The sequence below is a fragment of the Arvicanthis niloticus genome, chromosome 7, assembly GCF_011762505.2.
Source record: "Arvicanthis niloticus isolate mArvNil1 chromosome 7, mArvNil1.pat.X, whole genome shotgun sequence".
NCBI lineage: Eukaryota > Metazoa > Chordata > Mammalia > Rodentia > Muridae > Arvicanthis > Arvicanthis niloticus.
In genome coordinates this window covers 73,878,249-73,902,544 of record NC_047664.1, presented here as the reverse complement: position 1 = coordinate 73,902,544, position 24,296 = coordinate 73,878,249, and the positions used below count along the sequence as shown (strand labels likewise).

At 43.4% G+C, this 24,296-nt stretch overlaps 1 protein-coding gene across 10 annotated transcripts in view; it reads left to right on the top strand.

The window, feature by feature from the left end:
• The window catches only part of Fryl (FRY like transcription coactivator), a 233,405-nt gene that overhangs the window by 147,215 nt on the left and 61,894 nt on the right, over nucleotides 1–24,296 (top strand). For all 10 annotated transcript variants that reach the window (XM_076938636.1, XM_076938637.1, XM_076938632.1 and 7 more), the window contains 14 exons: nucleotides 203–311; nucleotides 2,045–2,131; nucleotides 4,008–4,179; nucleotides 4,556–4,688; nucleotides 7,560–7,667; nucleotides 10,912–11,149; nucleotides 12,487–12,672; nucleotides 12,915–13,001; nucleotides 14,393–14,661; nucleotides 15,261–15,456; nucleotides 16,441–16,565; nucleotides 17,292–17,349; nucleotides 19,668–19,759; nucleotides 22,604–22,776. In XM_076938636.1, the coding sequence (XP_076794751.1) occupies nucleotides 203–311; nucleotides 2,045–2,131; nucleotides 4,008–4,179; nucleotides 4,556–4,688; nucleotides 7,560–7,667; nucleotides 10,912–11,149; nucleotides 12,487–12,672; nucleotides 12,915–13,001; nucleotides 14,393–14,661; nucleotides 15,261–15,456; nucleotides 16,441–16,565; nucleotides 17,292–17,349; nucleotides 19,668–19,759; nucleotides 22,604–22,776 (2,033 nt within the window). The remainder of the gene's footprint in view (nucleotides 1–202; nucleotides 312–2,044; nucleotides 2,132–4,007; nucleotides 4,180–4,555; nucleotides 4,689–7,559; nucleotides 7,668–10,911; nucleotides 11,150–12,486; nucleotides 12,673–12,914; nucleotides 13,002–14,392; nucleotides 14,662–15,260; nucleotides 15,457–16,440; nucleotides 16,566–17,291; nucleotides 17,350–19,667; nucleotides 19,760–22,603; nucleotides 22,777–24,296) is intronic.

Genomic DNA, 24,296 nt, shown 5'->3' with positions numbered 1-24,296 from the left:
CACATGCAGGGCTCTGAGCTCTGTCCTCTGTTCCAAAAGAAATAAGTAAAAGCCTGCGACACTCATACCTCATACGGCGGAAGTTACCAAAGCATTGTGGGAAGGGATCTGCACTCCCCTGACCTAAGGAGCAGTAGGAGTTCTTGACGAGGGGCCGTGTTCTTCTGATCTCGTGGTCATCCAGTCTCTTTTCTGCCTGCAGTCGCCTGATGAGCATAGTGTCAGCTCTTTTCCCGAAAGGCTCCCGCAGTGTGGTCCCCCGTGACACCCCTCTCAATATATTTGTGAAGATCATCCAGTTCATTGCTCAGGTGGGTGCTCCTCCTCACTGGCCCTCTTGTCCTGGCTGCCAGCAACAGCCATTTTTCAGAATTGGGGATTCTTACGTAAATATGTAATTTCTTACGTATTCAGAGGTATGCTTTCAAAGTATCAATACTATTCAAGAGTAAAAAGTATGCTTAGAACATTTTTAAAAATACATTATGCTAATGACTCTGTGTGTGTGTGTGTGTGTGTGTGTGTGTGTTATGGGTTATGTGTATGACAAAAGTTAGAAGGAACCACATGGGTGGACACACATTTAATTGAGGGTGAGTTGAGAAACTATGTCACAGTCCTAATAAAAATGCCTCAGTAATCTTAGTTTATGTGTGTGTTGTGTATACATGTGTGTGCCCTCTTGTGTGCATGAAAAACAGAGATCATCAGGTGTCATGTATTGCACTCTGCTTTTGTTTTTGAAACTTCAGAGTGTGTGTTGCGGCCTGAGCTGCCCCACGTTGGGCACCAAAAATGTTGCAGGCCGAACTGTCAATGTTGGAACCCGCACTGCCAGAAACCTTGGGGGCTAAACTGTTAAAGCCCATACTGCCCCAAGCTGCTCCAGTCCGCGGGTCAGGATTCAGCAAGAGAGAGAGTGAGGACGGACTCCAAGAATGGAGACCAGACAGAACGTGATTCAATCCCATTTATTCTTCAATCTCTCTTCTTCTCTCCAAGTCCCTAGTTCCCAGTTGCTAGTCTCTTTCCCAGTTCCAAGTTCCTTCTCCAAGTGCTAAGTGCAATACCTAATAATAATTTCTTCTGTCTGCCTCTCGCCTTTTATATGTCTCACTTCTAAGCCACTCCTCTAAGTCACGCCCTTAAGTCACACACCTTTAAGTCTCACACACCCAAGGGAAAATCCTGGGTATCTAAAACAAGATGTTATCAGAGTGTGCTCAGCTGTTGTAGGCTATTGTAATCAAGTCTCTTGTCAGGGTATATGGCTCAAGATGGCTGCAAGGATGATAGCTGCCTTCTGTCAGCTCCCCACAAGTGTGTGTGTGTGTGTGTGTGTGTGTGTGTGTGTGTGTGTGTGTGTGTTTGCGCATGCACACACTCACACTGTTGTGGAAACAAGCACTTTTTGTAGTTTCAATTGCTCTGCTAAAACACCACTGACCAAAGGAACATTTAACTATAATGGGTGAACATCTCTGATTGGAGCCTAGAAGAAATGATAATTACTGAGTATAATGATGAAAAATATTAACAAAGCAGGTTGAGTTCTGGTCCTGTGTTCAGAGAGCAGGGCTGTTAGGTTGCACTGTATTCAGAGAGCAGGGCTGTTAGGTTGTACTGTTCACCTTTTCTATTTTCTAAAGTTGTACCTGTGCCCTCCAGTGAGTTGCCTCACTGGAATCGCTAGCCCTGTTCCTCAGGTGCTGATGCGTCTGCCTTAGCTTTTCAGTCTGTTGAGACCCCTTTGCCAGGGTCCCTTTCTTCCTGTTCTCACTGTTCTCTGTGTGCTTAGAATCTGTAGTGGATGAATATTTAAAGTTTACCCTACACGTTGGGAACTCATATTATTGATATTAGATGATATGTTTTAAACACCTGTTTTATTAATTCATATTTATTTTTCTTGTCTTCATTTGGGTTTATAAACTTCCTAAGGGCAAAAATCTATATCGTTTCCAGTATATGTGTTTCTCAGATAGCTAACTTTATATTCTAGGAAGGTACAATGATTTATTAACTAATTAATTTCTTTCCTTAGGAACGTTTGGATTTTGCAATGAAAGAAATAATATTTGATCTTCTCAGTGTTGGAAAATCTACTAAAACTTTCACCATCAATCCAGAGGTAACAATAAAAAATGTACATTGCAGCAATAACGAAACTTTTAAAGTGGAAGTAGACATGTTGGTCCTTTTGGGGTTTTATATGATCCTTCAATCAATCTGTTTTGGGGGATTGGGCAGCAGTGGAATCTTTTTAAGTTTGAAAATCAATTTACTGAAAACTAGATAAAGGAATCCATTAACCCATTTCCTCAGATGCTTATGATGAGTGAAACACTGATGAAATGCTGGTTCATTCCAGCCCATGATGGAATCTTCTCCTCTTTCCAGGGTTTCTGTGCATCTATGATGGGTGATTTTAGAGAACAAACAGATCAGGACTTTGTCATATCTAAAAATAAGTAACACTTTAAAGCTTGACCATATTTACATAGTGAACACGAGAGGACACTTGCACACTCGTGTTCAGTGTTCTGTGTTGCCACCCTGGGGTGCCTGTTCCTGCCTTGGTAATCTCCGGTGCAGTCTCAGAGATGGACGTGTGGGCTGAGACAGTAGGGTGCAGACGGAAGAAAGAAAAACATTAACTGAACAAAGAAACATGGAGAAGCCATCAGGTCTGGGAGAAAGAGTTCGAGTGTCTAACCTGTGGCATTTTGGGACATCTGAGATGGCCGGCAGGTCATAAGGAGTGTATTCAGAGTGGCCAGATAGAGTTTTTTGGCAGTCTGGAATAAACAGTGATTGATGCCATGTCAATCCGTGTAGCTTCTGTGAAGGGAGTACAGATGACAGGAGGAGCCTGGAATGTGGGTAGAGGCAACACAGCCAGGAGGAACATGGAAGTGGCGAGAATAGGCAGTATTTGGGAAAAGAGAGTACTTGATGCTGCCTGAACTATGGAAAATGAAGAAGATACCGTGTGGCCCCTGTTGAGGGAGAAATGCTTCAGAGAAGTGTTGCAGGGGTCTTTATTCCATTCGGATAGTTGAGAGAGCTGAGGGACATGGATATGTGTTCAGTTGGAAGAGAAATGCCAAGGAGAAAAGAAAGAATGGGTAGATGCTCTGATGATCAAGAAAGTGCAAGAGCCCATTGTCTTAGTCATCGTTCTGTATCTGTGAAGACACCATTACCAAGGCAGCTAGTACAAGGGAAAGCCTTTAACTGGGGGCTTGCTTACTGTTTCAGAAATTTAATCCATTATCTTCCTGACAGAGAAGCATAACATGGAGCAGTAGCTGAGTGCTAAATCCTGATCTTTCCGCAGAAAGAGGAAGGGAGGGAGGGGGGGAGGGAGGGGGGAGGGAGGGAGGGAGGCAGGCAGGCAGGCAGGCAGGCAGGCAGGCAGGCAGATACTCTAGGCTTCTCATGGGCTTTTAAAATCTCAAAGCCCACCCCCAGTGACACACTTTCTTCACCAAGGCCACACCTCCTAATCCTTCTAATCTTTTCAAATAGTGTCACTCCCTAGGAAGAGCCTTTGGGAGCCATTCTCATTCAGACCACCATATTCACAGGAAAGTCCAACAAGTCTAGGAGGCCATCACCCCTGCCCCATGAGAAGACCAAAGGGGACAAACAGCACCTGTGACTGTCAGTGGTCTGGTGTGATTGTTTGAAAGGTTGAGTTGATACAGTTTTTCCCTGTGAAGGAGAAAAGTGATCTTAAGAGAGGGGAGGGCGACTGAAAGAGTCATGGCAGTTGAGAAAACACAGAGAGGTCTCCAATGAGCCTTAGAGACAAGGGAAGGTAGTTGACTCAGGACAGTGAGCCACATCTGGGAATTTGAAATCACAGCAAATTCTGCTCCCTGGGCTGGTTCACAGTGTCAGGCAGAAAGATCAGATCCCTCCTGTCCTTCTTTCTCCCAACCCCCTTAGTCTAGACAATGCATGGCCCTGATTTCTTGCTCTTGGGTCTGTTTTCTCTGAAGAGGATGAACATTGGCCTCCGAGTCTTCCTCGTCATTGCAGACAGTCTACAGCAGAAGGATGGTGACCCTCCCATGCCCACCACAGGAGTCATTCTTCCCTCAGGAAACACTCTTCGTGTGAAGAAGATTTTTCTCAATAAAACCTTGACAGATGAAGAGGCAAAAGTCATAGGTTAGTGTTCACTGGAATGAATAAATTTCAACTGTAGTATTGTTCTGTGCAAGTCTATAGTCAGGTCTAAAGTGTGTCCATTGCCAAGTGTGGATGCCCCAGTCCTACAGTGATATAGTGACGTTTCTAGTATTCCTGTCAAGAGTCTTCTTGTTAAACATGTTTTCTCACGGGATACTGCTGTGTATGTTCTGGTCTTTAACGTCTCTGTGTAATTTGTACGTAGTCTCCCAAGGAGATCGTCACGGTTGGAGCATCTTCTAATGTGATAGCAGCAGTTTTTTTTTTCCCTGAGAGGCTGATAGGTTGTTACTAAAGAAAGCAGTCCTTCGTGCAATTTCTGGCACTGATTGTGATGGTATGCTTTCTCTCTTAGGAATGTCAGTTTACTATCCTCAAGTAAGAAAAGCACTAGACAGCATTCTACGACATTTGGACAAAGAGGTTGGGAGACCAATGTGTATGACCAGTGTGCAGATGTCCAACAAAGAGCCTGAAGACATGATTACGTACGTAGTGAATCCATGCATGCCTCCATGGCATGCCTCCATGGCTATTCCAGTTTTCACAGAAGGGTACACAGAAGCAGGTTACCTGTTTCCATACATCTTCTCCTGGACTTCTTACATGTGACCGTTTGCTATAGTTTTTAATACAGAGATTCCTCCCACATGCTCAGTTTTTTGTTATTTTATGTGATGCTGAACTAGTGTAGATAATGTAAATCTAATAATGAACCTTACTTTCATTTGTCACATGAATAATTTCCACTTAACACAGATGTGTATTGTACGGTTGACTTATCAAGCTGAATAAATGGCCCTACTTACAGAGTCCTGCTTTTAAAAAAAGAAAGAAAGAAAGAAAGCCAGGAATCCTATAAATCTGAGAGCTGTTCTAGGAACCAGAGAGTGCAGAGGGGAGTAGAGTGGGGGCAGCTCTTTTAGAGACAGCCCCTCCCCCTCCTCCACCCTCCATGCTTGCTGTTTTTCACCCAGCGACTTTTCTCTCTATTGTTAGATACCCCCTTTTCATGAGGCAGTATGTTTTATGACAGCCATGCCCCTTGTCTGCTGGCGAGTATCACTATTATCTACAAGGGGGTCTTTAGATAGAAATGTAGGTTTAGGTATCTGCATTACAGGCCTTAGAATATCCTGTTGGGTATTCTGCCCTCTGGGCTTATTTAGTATATGACTATTGCATACTGCTGGACCGTAGTGTCCTGAGAGTTTTCAGATGTGAAGGTTTTGTATGTTTGACTTCTGAGACATTGCCTACTGCTCAGCACAACCTCTCTTGCCTTAAAGTCAACGACATTACATCTAGTTCCTCTTGTGGTCCTGAGAACCTCAGATGGATTCAGTGTCTGTCCCCTGGTCAGCTTGCCCTCCTCTGGCTCCTTTTACAACTCCATTTGAAGTTCTCTTCCTGGGATCTCTAACTGTGGTTTAATAATAGACTTTAAGTGACAAAGAGGGACTAATTTATTCCTTAGAAGGTCACTGTGGCATGTCTGCATGCTACATTTGGGCACGGGTATCTAGCTGGTCTCACATGGTCTCACGGGTGTGTGTGTGTGGGGGGGGGGTAATGTGTCAGTATCTGTGGTAAAGGGAAAGTGTACAGCTAGATGTCATCAGGGGTCTCTGAGGCTCGCTGTTGGGTTGAGTCCAGTTAAACTCATATTTAGAGAAGAGGTTGTGACAACCTGAAATTGTAAGTGTGACAACCTGAAATTGTAAGAATTTGCTATGGTTTTTGTTTTTCCCTTCCACTTTTATCTTTGCTGGCCCCAGCTTCTCTTTAATTGTCCATTTTAGTAAATGTCACATTTTGGGGGCAGACAGACCCCACAACAGTCACATACTTGGCTGTTGGCCGTGTGTATGAACTGGTGCACACTGAGCAGTCAGCAACAGTTTAGGAAGGCGTGGTGTGCCAGGTGGCCCATTTGGGTGTGCATCTAATATCTATAGATCTATATATCTATATACATATACGGCCAGCAGTGACATTTGTGCCATTATTGTTAAAGCAGCAACTGCAGCTTAAACCACAACTATGGGAACCTGTATTATTTATCTGGCTTGTGGTCACTCTAATCCATGTGTTTTAAAGCCACACAAAGCGACAACTGTGCCAATATATCTCTTACAAAGTCTGACCCAAACTCTTAGAACATTTTGATTCTTGACTGCACAGGAATTATTGAGTAACTAGAAAACAATGGGGATGAAAGTAAGAAGCTTTTCTTCAAATACAGACTGAAATGAAAAGCCGTGAATTAAGTGGTTCATAAAACTTGCGAATAACTTTAGGATACTATGGTAGCAGAGCTGGGACCGTAGCTCAGTGATAGCTCCTGCCTAGCATGAGTAAGGCCATGGATTTGGTCTTCAACATCGCCCTTCACCCCCATAGACACATACGTAGTAAAATTAAATTGTATTAAACATCTGCCTCTCAGGAGGGACTGAGTCTTAAAACATCCGTGCATTTTAATTGTATAAAATATAAACAGACATGTGTTTATCACAAGAGAACAAGAGCAATATAAATACTCATGAGAACATCTGATTGTAAAACTAATCATTTGAGATATTTAAATATCAGCATCAATACGACTTTTACTACTTACTTGTTGCTGTGACAAAATACCTGAACAAAACAGCTTGAGGAGGAAAGGTTTATTTGAGTTCACAGCTCCATCCTGGTGTGGTCCATCCTGGTGTGGTCCATCCTGGTGTGGTTCATCCTGGTGTGGAGGTCATGGCGGCAGGGCCTTGAGACAGCCAGTCATGCTGTGCTCACAACACAGAGAGCAGTAAATGTTTGGTTTTGCTAGCTTTCTCTTTTTGGTATAGAACAAGCCATGGAATAATGTCTCCTACCTTCACAATGTGTCCCCTACCTCAGTCCAGTGTAGGGAATCCCTCAAGGCATGCCCAGACGGTTGCCTCGCGTTTGGTGCCGGGTCCTGTGAAGTTAACAGTCCATGTTAACCATCACACAGGTGTTTCTGATAGTAACTGGTATTCAGTTGTATCTGTGAGTAATTAAGTTATTTTCAAATATTAAAGTGGGTAAAACTTTTAAGTATTTAAAAGTATACAGTTATTGTGCATGTTTCCTAATTAATGAGGTCAGTTATTAACTGTCATCTCCCTGAATGGTCTCCATCCTTTTGCTTGTTTATGGGTGGTAACTAGCTGCTGGGTCTGTATGCGTGCTTGCTTGTGCCCCCTTTTTTATTGGACCCATTAGTCTTGGGACCGTGCTCCCACGTTCTGTAACATTCTTGTAAAATGGATTTTTCTGGCCCATGTGATACGCTTCTTACTCTGTTTTCTGTTTGTTTGTTGTGATACATTTTTCAGGGGGGAAAGAAAACCCAAGATCGATTTGTTTAGAACTTGCATTGCTGCAATTCCAAGGTTGATTCCCGATGGTATGAGCAGAACTGACCTCATTGAGCTGTTAGCAAGGTGAGTGGCATTGTTCCCGTCTCATTGTGCTCACAACAGACACAGCTTCGAGCCTCCTGATTTACTCTCTTAATTCTCATCTTTTATAACCCCCACTCAAATTTTTAACTTCTAACTTCCTCCCAAGTCTCCCTCTAAGCTCCATTTTCCAATTCCCTGTTAAGTAATATGGGTTTATATGACAAGTATCCCTGACATAGCAGCCTCACTGATGCTCGGTGAAGTTTACTTCGGAGGTCATTCCATCAGCATCTTGAGTAGTGACCGAGACCCAGTTAACTTTGTCCGCTTTAGGAGAGCCTGCTACCTTCAGGCATTTACTCCTTGTCTTCCTCTATTAGGCACAACATAGTTCCGTAAAGTGAGTAAATACCACAGCAGCCACACTTAAACAATGTCTCCCAGCCTAATTCTGTCGAGACGGCAGCCTGCTGAGGCTCTGCTATGTGGATGCCACTGGGGATCATGCAGTTAGGGGTCAGCACGTTTTCTCCATGAAAGACCAGACAGTAAATATTTCACGGTTTTGCCGATTGTGCTGTATATAGTCCAGAGGTTCTCAACCTGTGGGTTGAGACACCTCTGTGGGGGAGGGGTGTCAACCCCTTCACAGGGGTGACCTGTGACCATCAGAACATACAGGTATTTACATTACAATTCATAACAATTCAAAATCACAGTTTGTGAAGTGGCCATTGCTGGGGTTGCTTCCACATGGGGAACTGTGCCAAAGGGTCATAGTATTAAGAAGGTTGAGACCAACTGCCTCCGTGTGTGGCAGGCATGTCTGCATTCCCACTCTGGCATTACAAAAGCAGCCGGACCGTCTTGCAGGACTGAACGTGACTGGGCATCTGCCTGGAGCCTGCCCAGAGCCACAGTTGGCCAGCCACACCCTAGTGGAAAACCAAACATGGTGACTGTTATGTTTGCTGGTTGCTGGGCGACCGCCATATTGTGTAAATAGTGACTAGATTGCCACAGCACAGCGACTTGTTCAAGCCCTGGGTGAGAACACCTGGCATTTCCCAGATAGCCTTGCGCCTCCCTCTGGTGTTGGGACCATGAAGACGCTGGCGTTTGTCTCCTGTGAGGGCTATGAGGAGTCAGGGGGGCTTCCTTGAAACTGTACCTTTCCATAACTTCTTTCTGTCCTCTCGGCCTCTTTACTGTTGGTTTGTGGCACTGAATTGAACCTAGAGGCTTATGCATGTTAGCCAAGTACTCCTGTATAGCTTCAGACCCTGCTGCATCATGCATACATATGTGTATATGCTTTATTTTGAAATAGGGTCTCACAGCTGTCAAGGTTGACCTTGAGCTCCCTCTGTATTCAAGGCCTGAACCTGGGGATCCTCTGCCTCCGTCTCTTAAGTACCTGCAATTTGATGTTTGTACCAACAGGCTTAATTTTTTAATTAAAAAAACTTTAATTTCTTACTATATGTACATGTGTATGATGGGGTACACATACATCAGAGTGTAGAGTTCAGAGGTCAGCTTTGTAATTGGAGTTGGCCCTTCCACCGCTGTGTGGGTTCCCTGCACTCAAGAGGCAGAGGCAGAAGAATTGAGAACTGGAGGCAAGAGTGTGTTATATAGCGAGACCCCGTCTCCAAAATAAAATAGATAAAATATAAATGGTGCAGAATTAGAAAGCTGGTGCCCCATTAGGAACATGAAGTGTCAACCACAGCAGCGCTCATGCTTACAGCAGGGAGCAGCTGCTGTCCAGTCAGTCCTCCCTCGTCCCACCCCAGCCTCCCTTGACCTACATCTTTCTGGAAGGTGATCCTGCAAGATAAATGTCTGGCACTGCCCCTCTCACCTCCCCTAGAATGAAGCCACACCTGAGAGGCTCAGGGCTGGGGCCAGAAGGAGCCAACCTCTGAGCTGGGAACAGCAGTTTAATTGCCATTCACTTTGCTTCCTTTCCCTCTGGCTGTCATTTTGAATTAATTTACCTCCATGTCCAGAAAGATTCTAGAACAATCTCCTGATTTTAATTAGCCAGGTCCCATTGTTCTGTCCCCCTCCCCCCCCCCCAGCACGTGTCTCCTGAGTCACACCTATTTGGTGTGAGGTATTTAGACAGTCATAGGTTTAAAGGCAGTGTAAATAAGTAGTGTTCTTTGCTCCTGAAACCTATGCAGCTCCAATGGATGTCTCTAGCTTCTGTCAGCTGAAGGCTGGCGTATAGTAGCACCAGAGCTGAGGTCAGCAAATTGTGATGCCTCCCTTCTTAACTACATACCATCCCCCTCACTCATTGTGAGTAACTGTCTTCCCATGCATGCACACACACTGAGTGTGCTTTGTAACTACCTGTTCCTTCGGGTCATCTCTAACTTTAATGCATTTGCCTTTATTGTCAGCTGCTAAAATAATCCTTGACTCCAGATCCATCTGGTGTTTTGTAATTCACACAGTGACAAGCCTCACAGCTTCAGGACTTCTCTCTCTCTCTCTCTCTCTCTCTCTCTCTCTCTCTCTCTCTCTCTGGTTAAAAATCTTATAACTAAAATTATGATCATTGTATTGAAGTCTTTAAAAAGCAACTTAACTTTTTTAAATGTAATTAATACATACTGAGTTATTAAGCCCTAGGCTAGTTTGAGCCTGGTGGGTTCTTGACCCATTTTATTTTCAAGGTGTAGCCATTTCTTACATTTACTCCTAAATCTGCTTCCATTCCCACCCTCAGGTATTACTTCTGTTGACTCCGTCTTGATATTACCTTTGTAATGAGCTATTTATATTCCGTCTTCAACCTTTAATGCCTTTAAAAAATGGTTGACATTAGTCACATCCTCTCTGGTAACTAAATAAGCTATTGTTAAGACCCTGTGTGGTTGGACATATTTTTATTGTTTATAGGCTGGCACTATAAGGTGCTTATAAGGACTGAAGGAATTTGCAATTGATTTCTGATATCATCTGTATTTCAAATCACCAGCCTATCGATTAAATTCAAGACTTACTATGCTGAACATTAACAAACCATCAGTGACTGAATGGATTGGCATGGAATTTAAACTGTAGACTAGCACAGACAGGGCAATTACATAGCATGGCAAAGTGAGCCTGGGCCCTGTCTTCATATCTCACAGAACACTTGAAGATCAAGTCTCTTAGTTTTAAATTTTAGGAGAGAGACGGATGTTTGGGTCTCTTATTTTTAAGTGTTAGGTGAGGGCACCATGTTTCACCCTGCTGCTCACTAATGGACTTCTATCTCTGGCAGGCTCACAATCCATATGGATGAAGAACTGCGGGCGCTGGCTTTCAACACCTTGCAGGCACTGATGCTTGATTTTCCGGATTGGCGGGAGGATGTTCTTTCAGGATTTGTATATTTTATTGTTCGTGAAGTGACTGATGTCCACCCCACCCTTCTTGATAACGCTGTAAAGATGTTGGTACAATTAATAAATCAGTGGAAACAGGCAGCTCAAATGTACAACAGGACCCAGGACTCTCAGGTACCACGTGCTCCCACGGTATTGCTCTGGGGTTGATCCGTAAGTGACAGATTGTGGGGTTAACTGACACACACTGGCAACCTCAAGCTCTACAGCTGTTACTGGTTGTAATGACTTTCTCCCGATGATAATCCCTTGTGCTGGACTTTCTCCTCATTCGTGTATTGGATACCAAGCATTTGTGTCCAGCCTTTAGCCTTCTTCATTTGGTATCACATTATATTTCATCGAGCACAGGAATCGTAGGGTTAATTCTTACGTGATTGATGGTGTTTCCAACATTTCAAAGCTTAGACCTGAAACCTTGGTAGTGTGTCATTAGAATTGATGGGTTTTGCAAAGGCCCCAGTTTCTTGAGCGCACTGGTCTGTGCTCCTTTACACATACAAGGTGCAGATGTAGTTGATTTTATAGCACTGTGCAAACACCGTAGAACCCCCAGGAGCTTGGAGCTGGCGCCTCCGGGGTAAGCTGGGGTCTTTAATGAGCATACAGATCGTAAGCCCTGAGTATACCTGCTCCTGACAAGCTCCCAGGTGAGGCTGTGTACCCAGCCTGCTCTTACATATGAAACACGAAGTCCAGGCTCTCATTTCCCACGTGGAGATAGTACACTAGAGGGATTAAGTGACGGCTGCAAAGTCACAAGGTAGTCTAAGAGACACACATTAGGCACTACCTAGTTACACTGCCATTGGGAACACTTGGTGGTTTTGGAATTGTTTTTTTTGTTTGTTTGTTTGTTTGTTTGTTTTGGGTTGGGTTGTTTGAGACAGAGCTTCTTTGTGTAGCCTTGGCTAGAACTCATTCTGTAGACCAAGCTGGCCTTGAACTCACACAGATTCACCTGCCTCTGCCTCCCAAGTGCTGGGCTTAAAGGCGTGGGCCACCGCTGCCAGGCTCCTTTGGAACACTATTCTCTGAATACTGTTTTCTTTTGTGCTGCTGTGGATCAGTTGCGCTCTGAGCCCCACTCCTCCTATAAGGGCTCTACCACCAAGATACACACCCAAACCTGTTTTTTCTTGTTCTTTTGAAGCCAGGTCTCACAGAGTTAGTGCCCAAGCTGGCTTTGAACCCATTCTGTATTCAGTGCTGGCCTGAAACGTGTGGCCCATTCCTGCTTCATCCTCCTGAGTTGCCGAGATGGCAGTCCACGCCATCAGCCCCAAGCCACGCTATTAGATTTTAATAAAGTAAATGCTGTTTAAGTTGCTTGAGCAGAGGCAGGCCTGATGCCATAATGCTTGTAATTTGCCTCACTGGTTACTGTTTCCTTTGCAAATCCACATGCTTTTTAAAACCCTGTCTGTTTTAACTTGCATTTCTTTTTCAAGCATGGCATCGCTAATGGCGGTCCTCACCCACCTCCTCTGGAAAGGAACCCATATTCCACTGTGTTCCACGTGGTCGAAGGCTTTGCGCTGGTCATTCTCTGTAGCAGCCGTCCCGCCACCAGAAGACTGGCTGTCAGTGTCCTCAGAGAGATACGGGCTTTATTTGCACTTTTGGAGGTACCTAAGGTAAGGGTTAGGCATCTTGGGTAGTTACCTCATGAAGCACAGATGTAGTTTACTTTGTGGCTGCCTGCTGGCGTGGGCAAACCCAGCCTGTCTTCCCTCCCCACCCCCTCCACCAGACCCTGCTCCCCAGTTCTTCACAAGAGAAGAACGCAAGCTCACACACACCCTACTCCACTTGGCTTCCCGTTGCCTACGTTTCTTAAGCGTCCCTCGTTGTTTAGCCGCGGTCTCTTTTGTTACAGGGTGATGATGAGCTAGCCATAGACGTGATGGACAGGCTGAGCCCGTCCATTCTGGAGAGCTTCATCCACCTCACGGGGGCCGATCAGGTAACTGGAGGAATCTCCTCTCCATCTTATCTTGGGACTTAAGGCAGATGAATACACGTCCATGTCTGTGCATATGTGTAAACGTGTCTCCTTAACAAATGCAACGAGTCCTAAAGTATTTCTGAAGCATACAAAGGGTTTCTAAGCAGGGCATGCTAACGCCATGGCTGGTTCTTGTTGCCATTAAAAATAAGTTGATCTTGATAAATTTTTAGTCTTTCCCGAAGACATTTCCCTTAAATGTGATGTCACCAGACTGTAACCTGCTGCTTAGTGGTTACAGTCATGCAAAGAAATACTCTTTAAATCCGGTGGGGGGGGGGGACCATGTTTGCTTTTTCAATGAGTATTTTCATTTGCTTTATGAAGTTAAATAAATAGTATGTTAAAGTACAGAGAAACATTTTATCAGCAAATAGATTACAAAAAAACCTGATGTTATAAATTTTCTTTTTTACTCCTCTCCCTCTTCTGCCCTTCCCCTTCCCTCTCCCCCGCCTCTGCTTAGAATAGAACCAAGGGCCATACCCAGCCTAACTCATGTAACTTTCTTTTAGATTTGTGTAGTGTGGGTGGAGGGACGGGAGGGAAGACAACAGTCCAAGGTTGAAACAAAGACAACTGTGACATTTACTGCTTGAATTTTTAATTCTCCTATTTTGGATTGCATAGATAAAATTAAGATTTATTTGCTTTCTGGCCAGCACCTTATGGTTCTTATAACTCATTTGTTATACATAACCCAAGGCAGGTAATTGTAAAATTTTATAAGCCTAAGACGTGATTAAGAATGAATACAGTTAAAAGAATTGTGTTTTAGCTCACTAACTATGTATTATGGTAACAAATTACCATAATAAGTGGCTTAATAATGCCTTAAACAGTGCTTAATGAAGGAACTGAACAAAAGCAGATCTTCATTTCTCTAAGAATCTGGGTGTTAGGAACAAATATTTAATGACGTGCACCTCTGGAGACGGCTCACAGTACAGGCTGCTCGATCTCATCAAGATGAAAAGTTAATGGCTTTTGTTTTATTTCTAAAGAGTTCTGTGGACTCAGGAAAGTTGGGCATTCACAGGGGGATCACTTAAGCTATGGATCTTAGCCTTCTTGGTCCACACAGCCTTTGGAGAATAGTGAAAGCTACAGCATGTCTCTCTTGAGGACTAACCCAGTGGGCATGTCGGAGATTCACTCCTTTCTCAAACCTAGCTCTAGACACATTCTAATCTTCTGTTCCAGAAAAGCTTGACACATCCAGCATAAAGCACCCCTATAGACGACCTTTGAAAGTTACTCAGATGCGTGATAATCATTTCCTTTCTCTCTCTCTCTCCTCTCTCTCTCTCTCTCTCTCTCTCTCTCTCTCTCTCTCTCTCTCTCTCTAGACTACTTTGCTGTATTGCCCTAGCTCAGTAGATCTGCAGACATTAGCAGATTGGAACTCTTCTCCCATCAGCCACCAGTTTGATGTGATCAGCCCCTCACACATTTGGATATTTGCACACGTGACCCAAGGCCAAGACCCATGGATTATAAGTCTCTCCAGTTTTCTAAAGCAAGAGAATCTTCCTAAACACTGTTCCACAGCTGTGAGCTACGCCTGGATGTTCGCGTACACCAGGCTGCAGCTGTTGTCCCCCCAGGTTGATATAAAGTAAGTGCTTTGGATAGAGCGCATTTCACAGTGGGTCGTCAGCTTTCACAATGTGAGCTTTTGAAAACTGACATATAATGGACATTCTGTGTCATGTGCTATACTTCGTGGCTCTATTATGACACGGGGGAGGGGGGAGGTGTGACGGTGGTAGACTCACAGAGACCTGTCTTATCCAGTCTGTCTCACATGATAGGCCTCTAGTGCTTTATTCCTGTCTCTCTCTGGTCCTTCCACTGAGAACTTGCAATAAAACTTTATAATAACCATGTTCTCTTGAATTGGTAGACAGCTTGGCATTAGTTGCATAAAAACTTTCTAAATGTGTTGTGCACTTGATAGTTGCTGAGGAGAGATTGTCACTCTTTTGAGGGTGTGGCCTGAGCCACCCATGTGAGCAGTGGTAATGGGACATGGGGGAAGGTTATTAATAACAGAAACAGAGAAAAGCATAGTTGGGAGGTCAGCAGCATGGTAGTCAGACGGTGGCAATGGTGGATGAATATGAACAAAGTACACTGAATTGTGAAATAATCAAATAAAAATATTACTTAAAGAAGGTATGTATGATTTCTACTTCTTTTTTTTTTTTTTTTCAGTAGCCCCATCAATGCTAAGAAAGTAAATACCACCACGGGCAGCGACTCATACATTGGCCTGTGGAGAAACTACCTGATCCTCTGCTGCAGCGCAGCCACCTCCCCGTCCCCTTCAGCACCTGCAGGCTCCGTGAGATGCTCTCCTCCCGAGACGCTGGCGTCCACCCCTGACAGTGGCTACAGCATCGATTCCAAGGTGGGCCTTTCTCACCCTCTGTGGAGTTCCATTGATTACACCAGAGGGATGTCTTAAATTTCTTCTCATGGAAAACATCATAACGTGGTTGAAGAATACATCTCTCATTTTCACAGGGGTGGGGGGAGCACTTCAAGAAATCCTATTTTTATTATTTTTGTGGATTCCTAGTTCAAACCAAGAATAGAGTTTTCCTCTTGGCTAAAGGGATTGCATTCATAAAAATAGCATACTGAATATTTTAAAGGAGGTAATAATACATGTTTCCCAAGCCGTTACACTTCCCATTGCCAACAGGAGTCATTCATTCATTCATTAGTTCATTCATTCATTAGTTCATTCATTCATTCATTAGTTCATTCATTTGTTTATTCATTCATTTGTTAGTTTTATGAGACAAGTCTCACCTATAACCCAGGCTAACTTAGCACTTACTGTGCATCCTGAGCTAGCCTCAGGCTTCCAGCAGTCCTCTTGTCTTAGCTGCCTCAGTCTGGGGTTACAGGAGTGAACCTCCATACCCTGCTTCAGAAGGCATGATCTAAGTAATTAAGTGCTTTTATAGAATTTGCCTAAATCACACAGGCACATAATGGATTCATGAGAAGAACTGCTAAATAGATTTCACGGTAGAAAACAAAGCATCATGGCGTGGTTGAAGGAAACTTAAGACCGGAGTGTCAGGATTTTGTCTTTCTTGTTTGTGGATCAAAAGACAGGAAACATCTGGTTCGGTCCATGGACTGCAATGTGGTGCTGAGTCTCTAAGAAACACAGAGACCCACAAACAAGTCCTGTGAATGAACCTGCAGTAAGCCACTTAGCTTTTCTAGGCTACATGCACTGAAAACTGAGTTTGGTTCAGCATTCTTGTTTGCCACAAAAGGTCATCTATTCGTCGTCTCTGACCACAGATTGTGGAGATGTCAGATTCTTTGGCTGCCTACCTAATTGTCAATGCTCTTCTGATTTTCTTCCCCTCAGATTGTTGGCATCCCGTCCCCTTCCTCCCTGTTTAAGCACATAGTCCCAATGATGCGCTCTGAGAGCATGGAGATCACGGAGTCCCTCGTTCTAGGTCTCGGCAGGACCAGCCCGGGAGCCTTTAGGTAACTCCCTTCTTACACGCTCTGTGAGCGTGCCCATAAGCGAGGTAGCTATGCACGTGGCAAGGCAGTACATTTGAGCCATCTCTTTTTCATCTTAATGGAGAGAATTAAAACTTTATTTCCTCCACAGAATTTTTCACCCAACGTCAGCATTTTTATATAAATGATCAAGTTGTGGGTGGACTTTGTTTACTCTGGCTTTTAGGATTTTTTTTTTTCCCCTTAGTCTTCTGCAATGAGCACATTTTCAATTTAAATAAAAATGTAAACCAGGTTCTCTCAAATCTTCCGTTGCTACAAATGCTGGCTCAGTAAACAACTGTGTGTGTTAACTAGTTATTTTTGACTATCTCCGTAGTAACCTCAGGCTTGCCTGCTGAACAGCAGCATGTTATCAGTCCATTAGTGGTATGCTGGGGCAACACAAAGAGGGGAGAGCATTTCACACATAACCATGTTTCAACACCATAAAATATACGCAGTTCACATGACAATGGAATAAAAATACTGTTAATCTTTTCTTCTGTCAATGCAGATGCCATGTGCGGCAGTTTCCAACTGTTCAATTAAACAACTGTTTTATAAGCAAAATGAAACACTAATAATGTTTAAAACAGTAGGCTTAGCGTTAATACTGTCAGTTCCTGCTGTCTCCATAAGTATTTGCAAATGTCAGATTCTACCTATTTAGCTCTCAGTGCCAAAAGTATACCGTTTTTCTTCTAGAGAATTAATAGAGGAGTTGCATCCCATAATTAAAGAAGCACTTGAAAGAAGGCCAGAGGTAAGCTGCTGAGTAGTTTCCCACCATTGAATATTTATGTGGTAAACGTTGTCCCGCTGTACCCGAAATAGTATACTAAAGTAGAAATTAAGAAATGAAAGATTGGTGTGTTTTGTTGTTTGCTTGTTTGCTTTTGCTTTTTAGACAGGGTCTCACAATGTAGCCCAGTGTTATCTGGAACTTACTATGTAGACCAGGCTGGCCTCAAGTGCAATAAATCCATTTGCTTGTGCCCCACCATGCCCAGCTGTCTGCTGTATTTTAAACTTGTCTTTTCATGTGCAAACTATCTCCCCTGTCCCCTATAAAACATAGGACATATAGAAACCCAGGTCATAAAGCAGTTAGAAAGTCATCATAGCATAAGGGAGAGTGGGATGTGGGCTCTGCACAGAGTTGGCAGCTTTCCAGAGATGACCACACAGTGAGTGATTTCAGCTTTTCCAGCCTCACCTCTCATTGGCAGCTGCATCAGTTGCCTTGGAAGCATGGACACATTCATAGACTATTGTCAGTAGTCACTGTCACTGTGGATGCTTCCAGCGAGCTTCCCTCAACAGACTACGGTGGCCCCATCCGACAGTTCTTCTCACATCCCACATCTGCAGAGCTGAACCGTTCAGAAACAGTACGGCTTTAGGACCAAAGGAGTATGGAGTCTGTAATTACATCAGTTTGGCATGGCTCATGACTATGAGATTGTGGAAATTCATAGGAGAATGCCTCAGGACTCTGGCTGCATAGTCAAGAAGACCCAGTGCCTGAGCTGATCTTGGGAACATTTTTCCCAGTGGACAAAGGCATATTAGGCAGAAAAACAACATTTAACCGTATTATAAAAGAATCTGGAAATTGCTTCTTTTCCTGTACAATTTTATTTATATATATTATATAATTTATGTTATCTTTATATACTATATAATTTATATTATCTTTATATATTATATGTATACATTATATATATTTATATAACATATAAATATATTTATATAACATATATAATATATATATATAGTAAGGAAACGTAGTTACTAGGCTAGCTGGCTCTGTGTGGAGTATCTCATGAAAGTGGCTTGGTTTTCAGTCTGTCCTGTAGTCCTGTGGCTCCTGCCTGATAGTGACATCTGAGAATTATGCAAGGATCTTGCTAAAACTTAGGCCTGTCTGTGAGAATCCCTGGGGCAGCATTTAACATATGTTTTCTGTGAAGCATGTTACATGCATCAGCTGCAGATTCCTGTAGAGAAATCTCTGCCTTGAATGTTGGGGTGGTGAGGTCCCCTGAGAACCTGAGCGAGAGAGAGCTGGTGAGAGCAGCTGTCCCATAAAGAGAATTTTGAAGCCACGCCATTGTTCCTTCCTGTCTTTGCTACCGTGCTGTAGGTTACAGGTTTGGTTTCAGAGTGTGGTGATGTCTTTGAATGCCAGTTGTGATTTGAGAGTCTGCAGCCCACTGTCGCTTCCTATGGAGATAAATGGAGGGGTACAGTTGGAACCCCACAGGCGCCCTTGAGGACTGATAGGAAGCTGTTTAGTTCAGAATGAATTTCTGTAAACTTTAGAAAGACCCCAAGAAGCAGTAAGCATAGTGAGTCAGCAAATGAGCCTGCTTCCTGGAGGGCAGGAGGGTGAAGGTGAACGGGTGTGTGGAAGTGAAAGATGAAGAAGTATGTTCACCTGCTCTGGATTAGGAAAATCCCTTTGTAAATGAGGCGAGGTTGATTAGAAAGTGACACGTGACACGGGAGGTTGCTCCCTGCTCCTGTCTGACTGAGAATCAGTACCCCAGTGAAATGATTTTGTTGGTGTGTTAGCCAGCACTCCCTGTTCATCCCACAACGGGTGGTACTCTCCTTTGCTTTTATGTGTACTTTCTCTTACAAAACTTAATTGTGGTGCAGGCTTGAGTGAAACCTTGGATTTGTATCTGTTAGGATTGTTTTCTGTGCCCCATTTTCTGAGTCTTAGGGATTCCCCATGACTCAGACTTCACTAATTCGGTCTTCTGAAATCAGCAGGTTGACAAATCACCAAAGAGTTAACTGTAGGGTTTTATTTCTGCCACAAATAGGAGGAATCAGCTTATAAAATGCCATGTGATTTGGTTTGGCGCATTAGTTTCACACCATCATAGACCTTGTCCCTTTGAGACCAGAACCAGCAGCAGCCTCAGCATCCACAGGGCACAGTCTGTGGAATGGTGACGAGCCACACCGCCCCCTGGCATTCACACTGTTGACTTTCCAGGTCACATCAGCAGTTTCCTGTGAATTTACTGGAGTGTTTTCCTAACTCAAGTCTTTGTATGTTTGGAACAGAATATGAAACGGCGCAGGCGTCGAGACATTTTACGAGTACAACTGGTACGGATATTTGAACTGTTGGCAGATGCTGGTGTCATTAGTCACAGGTCAGTGTGGGATCTGACTTTCAAAACCTTGGGATGATTAGAGACTGTGTTTTCTCCTTGAAATATGTGAAAACAGAAAAGCACCGTTGTAACAAAAACCACACACCTAATACACATGTCAACATCTGTGAATATTATTTACCAATTAAAGAGGCATCCAGTACATTAAGCAATAGCCTGAAATTATGTACCACCAGAAGCAGAGGCAGCATTGCCTTGAGTTTGAAACTAGCCTGGGCTACAGACAGACGATGATGATAATAATAATAACAACAATAACAATAATAACAATAATAATAATAGAAAATCAGCAATCAACACTTGATTGGTCAAAATGTGCCCATGCCTTTGATATTTGGTTGGAACCTTGATTTCCAGAAAAAGGCAATAATGGTGGTCTTTTCTTGACATATTTATAATTTCTTGCCCCATTTTGACAATAAGTAATCTTCTGGGCTTGAGGAAAACTCACATGTTCAAAGGCTATTAACAATGTTTGCAAATTTATTCTGAGGAACTGTTGTTGATCCTGCTGGGGAAATTATGAACTTTACAAATGCAGTTCACAGCTATTTACCCACCCGTCACGATCCATAAATCCTGGAGTTATTCTCGACAGTAGGTCCAAGTCCCTTGAGGGAAATACCATTATCTGGTAAAGTGAACAGTGTCCTTAGGAGGGTAATGGTGTCACCTGACCTTTGAGACAAAAGTAATGGATCTGACCTTGTGCACCAAAGGAATCTGGAGAGAAGTCTTGCTGGAAGGACTAGGTCAGGAGTTTAACAAGCACAGTAGCAGTGTGTATAGGCATTTGTCCTGGTTGTTTCTGAACATGCCTAGCACCCTTCAGATACAGCATCAGAAGCTTGTGACGGACTCTCCAAATGGAGGCTCTGTGGAAGAGAGTTGTAAAGCCAGAGATGCTCTTTTCTTTCTTGTCGAATGGGAAGGCAAAAGAGAACATATGATTCAAGGCCGTCCAGTCGAAATTATGAGAAATAAAATTGAGATTTGTGGACTTGATGACAAAGCAAGAATGTATATAACGTGAGATATTTTGATTCAATTTTTTTCTAAGAGAAAATCAGTAAAAGGTTGTCACTGCTCTGGATCATAGTCTTCACCCAACAGGATTAGGGATGGGGGACATTTTGAATGCCAGGGAGATGGGGAGCTTATGTGTCTGGTGTGTACAGAAACCACTCATTAGATATTTAAGAGAATAGATGTTCTTGTCTAGTGTAGGTTGCAGCCCACTAATTAGTCATGATTTGAAGGTAAACAATATTGTCTCACAGAAGTCGGAATCTGGGTCGTCCGTTAATTCAGCACGCTTACTCTTACAGATGGATATTTTTGATATAGCATTTCAAACATCTTACCATTGTTTTTGTATGATCAGGATCTTTTTTTTTTTAATTATACAACTAGCAAAAAAAAGATTTTTTTTTTTTTTTACTTTAAAAATATCATGTAGGGCTGGAGAGATGGCTCAGTGGTTAAGAGCACTGACTGCTCTTCCAGAGGTCCTGAGTTCAATTCCCAGCAACCACATGGTGGCTCACAACCATCTGTAATGAGATCTGATGCCCTCTTCTGGTGTGTCTGAAGATAGCTACAGTGTACTCACATACATAAAAGTAAATAAATCTTAAAAAAAAAAAATATCATGTAAAAGTAAGTTCTCTCCCAATATAATGAGAGTTGACCTTGGTAAATAGAAATGAAGCATCCTTTGATTTATATAGCAGACACTTGTTGTTCATAGGGTCGAGTTAGACCTAGTGACTAATGTAGCCTCTCATTGAAGCATGCTGTTCTAGTCCTGAGCTGATGGGACAACACAGGAGTCCAGACTTCTGACTCTTAGTAGCTCATGATGCCGGAGTGTACATCTCTTGCCTTAGGAACCCCAGAGCCTCGTTAGGGCAGCTCCAGGAGTCTAAAGCAGTCTGAAGTCCAGCGCTGTGCCCTTGAATTAATTCTCCTTAATAACACTGTCATCTCAGGAGGCCGGGGGTACGCACCTGGTGCGTAAGCAGCTGTGTAAAGGTGTGTTAGTTAGGAAGAGCATCGGAGACAGGAGACTTACTGGAACTGGCCTTCCGTTCTACACCAACGTATTCTCCACCCCTACACTTCCCCTGCCACAGGCCTCCCACCTCCTTATCTTACATGTGAATGGAGAGGCAGTAATATTTAGTTTTTGTAAAAGTTAGGTATGACATCGGACTGAGCACAGGGACCTCAATGGAGAAGTTAGGGAAAGGATTATAGTAGCTGAAGGGTTTGCATCCCCATAGGAAGAACAACAATATCAACCAACCAGAACCCCCAGTGCTCCCAGGGACTAAACCACCAACCAAAGTGTACACATAGAGGAACCCATGGCTCCAGCTGCATATGTAGCAGAGGATGGCCTTAGCGGGCATCCCTGAAAGGGGAGCCCCTTGGTCCTGTGGAGGCTCGATGTTCCAGCATAGGGAAATGCTAGGGTGCTGAGGCAGGAGTGGGTAGGCAGGTGGGGGAGCACCCTCATAGAGGCAGGGGGAGGAAGGAGGGGATAGAGGACTCGTGGAGAGGAAACCGGAAATAGGGATAACATTTGAAATGTAAGTAAATAAAATTTTAAAACATTAGGTATGAAATTGGACAATATAAATTATAATTGCTTGAAAAAGCACCACCTACTCTTTATAAGTGAGAAAGTCAAAATCACATTCCTTTCACTGTTCTGTGCCACAAGCACACCAAGTTTGCTTTGTGTCATTCTGAGGGTGGTCACTTCAGTTGGAACTGAGAGTCACACCTTCTCTCTGTTTTTTTTTTCCCTCTTCTCAGTGCAAGTGGCGGCCTTGATAACGAAACTCACTTCCTCAACAACACTCTCTTGGAGTACGTGGATTTAACGCGACAACTTCTGGAAGCCGAAAACGAAAAGGACTCCGACACGCTGAAGGATATCCGGTGCCATTTCAGTGCCTTAGTGGCCAATATCATTCAGAATGTTCCGGGTAGGGTCTTCAGTTTCTCAGAGCTTTCTGGATTGTGAAGAGGCAGCCTGTGCTTTCCTTCCCTTTGAGGTTTTCTGTTTTAAGGAAGTGACCTGTAGGCTGGAGATGATGGTTCAGTGGGGAAAGGCACTTCCTGCACAGACTGGCAACCTGAATCTTACCCTGGGACCCACACTGGTCTGCAAGTCGCCTGTGACCACCACCACAGCTCTGAGGCGTGTTCATATATGTCTACACATGCATGCATGCAAACAAGCACATGCACGCACACACACACATACGAATAGATGTAACATTTTAAAAAGCTCCTAACTTAGGAGCATCCTAGGAAACTAGATCAATGCAATATTGATGTCAAGTGATTTTTTTTTTCTTCCTTTTAACTTCAAAATTAGTGTCAGTAACTGGAAATCAAGAAGCGATCAACCCAGTAGGGATTTTGAATGATCCTCTCCTTAGACAAGTTTGTGGTAGATACACTAAGCCAGGAGTGTAATTGATAACTGCGAATAAAGTCGTGCCTTCAGACTGAAGGAAGAGTGCAAATGATGGTATACGTTAGAGCGAGCGGACAGGGCAGCCAATGGGCTCACTTAACAGACGCATGCCTATTTTTGAGCAGGCGCTATGATTGATCTATATACAACTGTGCTTTTAAAAGTCATAAATTCTTTCCAAACTGTGTTTTAAAAAGATTGCTGTAAGCCTTTTGTGTATGCAGGATAAGTTTCTTTCCCCTCTCTCCAAATATGGCTATTTTGTTATTTTAAGTAATACGTACTAACCTTTGGCTTTCAAACACATGATTTGTATTTTTAACAGGGTCCTTTAAGTACCTAATTCGGCTTGTTAATTTTAAGCACAGGAGCCTGACTTTGTTCTTTGAAAGGAAAATAATGTTACTTGAGGGTTAAGAGCGTATTTTTTCCTCTGTATTTTCTGTGTGGAAAGTGGCTAGGGTAAAGATGGATTTAGTTTAACTTTTTCCCACAGCTTCCATTATCTTGATTTCTTGAGCTATTGTTGAATTTCTTAACACATATTGATGCAGGGAATATGTAGAGTAAGCGTGCTGGCGAGTTTATGTCAACTTGACACAGGCTAGAGCCATCTGAGAAGAGTGAACCTCAACTGGGAAATGTCTCAAAAGATCTGTCTGTAGAGCATTTTCTTAATTAATGATTGAAGGGGGAGGGCCCAGCCCTTTGTGGGTGCTCCCATCCCTGAGCTGCTGGTACTGGGTTCTATAAGAAAGTACGCTGAGGAAGCTGTGGTGAGCTGTTATATGGAAATGCTTGCAGCAGATACCCTTTCCTCCCCAAGTTGCTTCTGTTGTTGGTGTTTCATTACAGCAGCAGTAACCCTCACTAAGGCAGTAAGGTAGGGCTTAAAAGGTGGAAGTTCCCCTTAACTAGTAGGTTCCAAACTGAACCATCATTTCCCAGAGCCCGCAGGGGTCTAGCAGCACAGAGATGCATATAGACAACAGTTGGCAGAGACACGTATGACTTGGATCTGCT